The sequence below is a fragment of the Alexandromys fortis genome, unplaced genomic scaffold, assembly GCF_014885135.2.
Source record: "Alexandromys fortis isolate MF-2015 unplaced genomic scaffold, M_Fortis_MF-2015_v1.1 scaffold_140, whole genome shotgun sequence".
Classification (NCBI taxonomy): domain Eukaryota; kingdom Metazoa; phylum Chordata; class Mammalia; order Rodentia; family Cricetidae; genus Alexandromys; species Alexandromys fortis.
In genome coordinates, this window is record NW_026068048.1 from 284,624 (window position 1) to 292,179 (window position 7,556).

At 52.2% G+C, this 7,556-nt stretch overlaps 1 protein-coding gene across 1 annotated transcript; it reads right to left on the reverse strand.

The window, feature by feature from the left end:
• Positions 1–4,057: 4,057 nt before the first annotated feature.
• LOC126486688 (interferon lambda-2-like) lies at positions 4,058–5,639 on the reverse strand. The gene is made up of 6 exons (XM_050119059.1): positions 5,630–5,639; positions 5,367–5,542; positions 4,776–4,853; positions 4,427–4,570; positions 4,240–4,326; positions 4,058–4,156 (listed from the first exon to the last, which is right to left on the reverse strand). The coding sequence occupies exons 1-6, from the start codon at positions 5,637–5,639 to the stop codon at positions 4,058–4,060; spliced, it is 594 nt and encodes a 197-aa protein (XP_049975016.1).
• Between the last annotated feature and the right edge of the window lie 1,917 nt (positions 5,640–7,556).

Here is a 7,556-nt window from a genome sequence, read left to right on the forward strand (position 1 = left end):
CGTGGTCCCCACACTCCCAATTTACTCAGGAGATCTTGTTCTTTTCTACTTCCCATGTAGATTAGATCCATGTATGTCTCTCTTAGTGTCCTCATTGTTGTCTAGGTTCTCTGGGATTGTGAATCGTAAGCTGGTTTTGGCTGGGGCCTTTTAAGTCCTACTGGGGGAAACTAGTTCCTAATTAAGTAGCCAACACCCCGACCTTAGGAAAAAAAGGGATTCCCTGGAGGCTTGTGTCTGTAGCTGGGCTCTTGGAGCCACTGTGCCTGAACGGTCAATGTAGAAGCTACTTCTTCAACTTCTTTGACTTCTCTAAGCCACTTGACAGCTTAAAATAGACTGCTTTCTGCAAGAACTGACCGCCTGGACATGGCCCCATGTGTGTGAAAACCCTTGGCAGTCTTTTGGGGGGCTGAAGCAAGAGGATCATCAGTTCACAGCTAGCCTGGACTACAAGCCAGGCTCTGTCTCACGAAAACAAAACAAAATTAACTATATCTCGATCCCTCATTCCCTCCCTTGTCTCATGTACACTAGGCTAGCCTGGAACTCACTTCATGGCTGAGGTTGACCTTATACTTCTCAGATTAGCCTGGAACTCACATCATGGCTAAGGCTGGCCTTATACTTCTCAGATTAGCCTGGAACTCACATCATGGCTGAGGCTGGCCTTATTTATACTTCTGATTTTTCCTGCCTCTACCTCCCAAGTGCCTCTCTTTTTTCTTCTAGTTTCTCTTCCATTCTGCTCCAGGTCTGGGAGCTGAGTCTCCATCTGTATGTGTGTTCCCATCCTAGTTGGCTCAAGTGAAACAAGAAGAAAGAACAGGAGAAAGGAGAGAGCAGTCCTGCCTCCACTGGGGTAGGGCGGTCAGGAGCACACACTTCAGGATCTGTGCTCTCAGAACTGACAAGGACCAGCCCATGTCACTTCTGAGAGAGCCCAGTGGCTCTGGCAGGGGCTGCCCCTGGGCTGTTTCCCTTTGCTGCTGTCCATGAGCCTTGCTTCACATCTTTACATTGTTCCTTAAGTGCAGCCGCATTCCTACTGCTTGTGGCGGTGGCTCAGGGACCTACCACCTATGTGCAGCAGCCCTGACCTAAGTGGATGCTGCAACAGATGATTGCTGTGGACTTAATGGCTTAACCACTCAAAAACAAACAAACAAACAAACAAAAAACCAAAGGGGGGGGTGGTGCAGGCCTTTAATCCCAGCAGAGGCAGGTGGATATCTGTGAGTTCAAGGCCAGCCTGGTCTACAAGAGCTAGTTCCAGGACTGGAACCAAAAGCCACAGAGAAACACCCCCCCCCCCAAAAAAAAAAAAAACCAAAACCAAAAAACAAACTTTCTAACAAGAGATGAATGCATGAGTACAGGGTTCTCCATGTACAAGATGTTACATGACCTTGAAAAAGAAGGGTAGACATTTCTACACTGTGGATGAACTTCGGGGACCTTATAGGTGACAAGAAAGTTAAGAGGACAAATACTATATGATCAATCCTGTCACCCTTAGAGCTGGAGTGCAGCTGGACCTGTACCCACACCCTGGGTCACAGCCCTGTGTGCTTCTGTTATTCAGAGCAACACATCCACATTGCCGGGGCATGCGACACCCGGAGGCCATGCTCACACTCCACACACCAGACAAAATGTCAGCAGCCACTGTGCCTCCTGTCCCCAGGAACCCTCGCAGCCGCTCTCATGCCTCCTGCCTCCTGCCTCCTGCCAGGCATTTCCAATCTCTTTCTGCTTCTTGGTTACAACAGTTATTAGAGTTGCCCCAGTGACGTTTCTCCACGTGCAGAGGAGGAAGCTGGGAATTAGCGCATCACAGGGAAAATGTTTTGATCTCTGCACACGATGAAGACAGGCTTCCTATGAATTCTGTGCCCTCAGTGGCACTGGGGAGGATGAGAAGGCTTCAGGAGTCTGTGGCTTGGGTCTGCTTGTGAGAATGAATCTGCACACCTGCCCCAGGAGATCAGGAGAGTTGATTCTCTCCTTCCACAACCTGGGGCCTTGAGACTGGAGTTATCATGTTGGATGCAACACTTTTACCCTTCAGAACCAGCTATGGAGACTGACTTCAAATTAAAAGAGAAATCCACCTGCTTCTGTCTCCTGAGTGCTGGGATTAAAGAGGTGAGCCAGCACAGCCATTTATTTTTTTAAATGTAGCAGTAGCAGGAGAGAAGGAGACAGAGACAGAGACAGAGAGACAGAGAGATGTGCTTGGGTCAACAGCAAATGTGAGGGTCAGTGGACCACTTTCAGGAGTCAATTCTCTCCTTCCACCATGTGGGATTTGGGATTAAACTTAAGTTAGGTCACCAGGCTTGGTGGCAAGTGCCATTACTCACAGAGCCACCTGGCGAGCCTGGAAACCCTGTCTGGTGAAAGAAACACATTAGAATCAACATTGCAAGGAATAGGAAGATGGTTCAGTGGGCAAAGTGTTTGCCACTCAAGTGTGAGGACTTGGGGTGGATCCCCAAAACACATGTAAAATCCCAGAAGGCATTGCTGACTTGCTCATGATCCTGCCTGTGAACCTGGCACTCAAAGGTGGAGACAGGGGTCCCCAGGGAAAGCTGTCTATCTGACACAGTGAGCTCTGGCTCAGTGAAGGACCACACCTCAGCAAACAAAGTGGAGAGTGATGGAGGAAGACACCGGATGGCCACTGACATCCTCCACATGCACACACACACACGTGCATGCACACCTGCATACACGTGCATGCACACCTGCATACATGCACATAAAAACAGGAGAAAACACACCATCACGTTTGACACTCAGGCCTACATCACGTGGGACACAGGAGAGGAGGGGTTGGGAGACAGGAGGGGTCTAGGATGCTCCTATTGGAAGACACGTTCAGATGTAACCATCAGTCCATGAGAGCAGTGTTTTCAGTCCACCTAGTAGACAATAGATAAACATTTGGGGTGCTACAGAGTCTCACGTAGTCCAGGCTGGTGACAAGCTCAAAGAATGGACAAGGATGACGTGAACTGACACTACTACCTCCACCTCCTGGGTGCAGGATTTCAGGCATGGACTATCACCAATGGACTATGCACATCCTGGTTTACTCCAGAGAGGCTGCCTGTGTTAAAGGGCAGGTGGTAGACAGCACACGCTGCAAACATCCACGGTAAGGCTCATGAGAAGCAAGGCTGAGGACATGACTCACAGGATCAGTCCCTGCCTAGCATGCATGAAGCTGTGAGTTTAGGTCCCGGCACTGCCTGAGCGCCGATGTGGTGGCTCATGCCTGTCATCGCAGCTATGCAGTAGGTTTGAGGCCAGCCTGGGCTACAGGAGACTGTGTCATCATGAAGCATTGTCTTTGGGAAAGGAATGCTGAGTCACCTCTCTGAGCAGCTCACTGACTCCATGCAGGTTCCAGAAGAGAAGAAGACAGAGTGCAGAGAACCTAATCCACCAGGGCGTCTTTGGTGAAGCAAGAGTGGCTATTGTTAGAGCCCAGCACACTGGGGAACTCCTGCAACCCCAGCATTCCAGAGGGGAAATGGGAGAAACAGGAGTCTGAGGCCATCAGCTATACAGCAACCTGGAGGCAAGCCTAGGCTACCAGAAGCCCCGTTTCAAAAGCCAAAGCAAAAGAGAGCACAGAGAAGCCTGCTGCCAACACCTGGAACCACAGAGACGAGATGCTCCCTGAAAACCCAGGAAGAGCCCAATACAAACGACTTGCTATCGACTCAGATGCAGAAAGCAGTAGCCCAGGCTAGACCACGGGGCTCAAGGCAAGCAGGAGTGTCCCTGGAGAGCTGAAGGGGTGGTTCCTTTGCCATGAGAGCCAAAGAAAGACTCGACGCCAAGACTCACACGACACACCACAAGGTCTTTTCTCAACTTGTATTTGCAGATTGTTTACAAAAGTAGAAAAATAGACATTTTGTGGGTCTGAGAACCCACACACATAAATAAATACGTTTTTAAAAAGTCACGAAGGGCTATAAATTAAGGCAGGGGGGGGCTTGTTGAGTCCACATAGTGCAGCTGGTAGATGGGTCTGAGCTCAGGCACACTGATCTCCCATGGCCACACACTTCAGGTCCCGGATGAGCAGGCGCATGAGGTTGAAAGTGACAGAGGCCTCCAGGCAGCGGGGGGTCTCCTGAAAGGACAGGGCTGTCTCAGGGGCTGCCAGGACTCAGGGCTCCCAGGCTCTGCAGATCCAGGTCCCCTCTCCAGACTCACCTTCTCCTGGGCCTCCTGGAGCTTGTGCAGCCAGCGGGAGAGGCGGTGACTCTGGGACCCGGGCTCTGCTGTGGGCTGAGACTGTGTCTGTGGACAGAGGAGGGGACTGTAAGCCTGCTGCTGGGACACAGGAGACGTCCCCGTGGCTGGAGGCACAAAGTGGAGGAGCCGGGGACCCAGGACTCACACAGGTCTGCAGCTGGGACTGGATGTGACGCAGTGTGTGAAGAGGCTGGTGCAGGATGGGGCCCAGGGCTGAGTCAGTCATGTTCTCCAGGACCTCCAGTGTCAGGGCCAGATCAGCCTGCAGGGCCTTGGGGCGCTCCTGGACCTGAGCAAGGAGACAGGAGAGAGAACATGTGAGGGACCCGGGGAGGGGAGGTCAAGGGGGACCCATCAAGGAGACAGGACTGTGCAAGGGACGGAGAGAGGCAGAGGGCAGGGGACAGATGACAGGTCTGCTGTGGCCAGAGATGGGGAGAGCAGAGGCCCAACAGTGGGCTGCTGAGTGCAGGCCAGGTCTAGCCTCAGCTCACCTGCAGCTGCTGTAGGTCCCAGGCCCTGGGGAAGAGGCGGGAGCTGCACTTGACATCTTTCTTGAGCAGCCACTCTTCCTGGAGAGCAAAGACACAGGTTAGCCCATATAGGAGAGTGAAGGTTAGACCATTGCATTGGGGCGGGGGTGGTCACAACAGGAAAAGGGAAGTTCACTGCCAGAAAGATGGAGGCTCCTCTGTGGCCTCAGATACTAGACAGCTACTGTACTAAGAGGGAGAGATAGCCCAGTTTGGGAAGGATGGAGGTCCCTACTGTGGGAAAGTCTGAGGTCAGCTCACTGAAGAGAGGGAGGAAATTAGCCCCACGGAGGACTGTGGGCTTCGAATACTACAGAAAGAGTGGATTTTCTGTCCCCACTCAAGAAGGGTGGTGGTTAGGCCCACTGCAGCAGGGGTGGCAGTCAGCCAGCTCCCTGCAGGAAGGGCTGAGGTTAGCCCACTCTAGGAAGAGTTGAAGTCTGCCCACTGCAGGAAGAGTCGAGACCACTTTCATCCCACTTAGCATAAGGGATGAAGCCCAGAAAGGGAGGACTGGAGGCTATCCACTCAGCAGGGCAGAGGCAGACTCACTATGGCATTGCTGGCCTTCCTGAAGGCCTTCAGCTCCTGCGGGGCCAGAGACTTGAACCGGGCAAGGTGGCATTCCTTTGCATCTGGTGGGAGCCTGGTGTCCTCAGGCACAGGATGAGCGCGGGTTCCCGTCAGCACCGCGGCCAGCAGCAGCAGGAGGAGCAGGCGGCCCCCAGCTGTTTCAGAGTCACAGAAGGACAGAGTGAGGGCTGGAGAAAGGGGGCCGTGCGGACACGCCCCCACGCACCAGTCTGGGGCCTCACCTGGCTTCATGCTGCTCTCTGGGGTCTGTGAGGAGTTGGGGATTCGGGTGTGCACTCGAGGCTGTCTCCGGGTTCCTCGGTCTTGCTTGGCGTTTCCTTGTGGCTCTCAGCCTGTTGCTCTGTCCTTGCTGAGACTGTGAGCCATCCCAGCTCCATGCTTTTAACCTGGCCTCGTGGGCAGCCCCGGCTGATGTAGGAAAAGCGAAAACAAGGCTGGAGATTGACAGCAGCCACCGGAGCAGCCCAGACTGGGGAAGCCCGGGAGCAGGGCGGGGCCAGAGCAGGTGAGGAGATTCCAGCGAAAGAGAAAGTAAGGAGGAAACATTACCTGAGGCAAGGTGAGTCAGGAGAGTTCCACAGGAAGCGCCAAACAGGGGCAGGTTCAGGACCCAGCTTGGGTCCTGTGCCACATCCCGCTCTGGGGTGCAGAGATTTTGCAGCTATAGAAAGACCTGCCTTCTGCTCAGTGTCCCACCCAGGGAGTGGAAGGGGTTCCCAAGAGTCGCCCACGGGACATAGATTTGCCTGCAGGCCTGGGAGACTCAGAGTCAGGAACCCCATGACCCCACTTCCTGTGAGAGAGAATGCAGGTGGCCAAACTCACCATGAAGTACTCTTTCTTCTCTCTTTAGACCTTCAAAGTGTTAGACTCCCTACCGGGATTTTCATCCAGCTTCTGTGTTGATATTCTCCCTGGATTGCTCCCTTCCACTTCCAGTTTTCCAATTTCATGTTGCATGTGCTCCCCCCCCCCCCCCCCCGCCCCGCTCTTCCTCCTCCAAAACTTCGTTTTCTCTCGCCAGGCCCACTTTCTAGTTTCAGGCTGTGTGGGAGGCTCCCGTGAGATGGGAATGTGTGCTGTCTGAGACTGAGGTACCACTCTCTCCCGTGATAATATCCTGTCCTTTCACTGCCCTGAACTTTTTGGAGTTTCACTTTTTCTCTGTGGCTGAGTGAAATCCTGCCATATATGTTTCCCACGTCTCTCCTTATTTGTTTGCTGACTGACAGCTGTGCTGGTCTCCATTTCTGTTGCTGTGGCTAGGGCAATTGTGACCACAGGAGTGCGAACGTCTCTGTGGTGGGGCTTGGAGCCTTTTGGGTTTTGTCCAGGTGTAGAGCTGGTTGTTCTCTTTTCTATGTTGTTTTGTTATTTTATTTATTTTTTCTGAGACAGGGTTTCTCTGTAGCTTTGGAGCCTGTCCTGAAACTAGCTATTGTAGACCAGGCTGGTCTTGAACTCACAGATCTGCCTTCTCTGCCTCCCGAGTGCCGGGATGAAAGGCATGCACCACCACCTCCACCTGTATCATTGGAATTCTGATGGACCTTCCAGCACAGATATAGATTACGTATGGTAATATTGATTTTGCAGGTTCAGGAGCCTGGAAGAGATGTCTTTTTATTGTCTAGTGCTATCCTCAGTTTCTTCTCTAAGAGACTAAGTTTTCACTGTAGAGAGGCCTCCCCTCCCTGATTAGATTATTCCCTGGTGTACCTTTGCTTACTTATTTTTGTTAGTAAATTTTGTTCCTTAAAATTTGATTCCACACATGGATAGGATGCATTACGACCACTCTCTCCCCTTCTACCTATTCCCCACTATTTATCTCACCAAAACAACTGTGAATGAAAAATTTTTCCTAATTCATTCTCAGTAAATTTATTATTGGTGTTAAAGAAAACTCTACTGATGGTTTGAGACAGGGCTTTGTACAGCCAGGCTGGACTTCAAATCAACGCGTAGATGACCTCAAACTTCTGATCCTCCTGCCTCTGTCTGAAGGCTGAGATTCCAGGTGTGCTCCACCAGGCCCCGTTTATGCTGTCCTGGGACCTGAACCCAGGACTTCAGGCATGGCAGGCAATGCTCCATCACCTGCTGTTGGGTGCAGCCCCAGCTCCATAGCAGCTCCTGGTGCCTGTA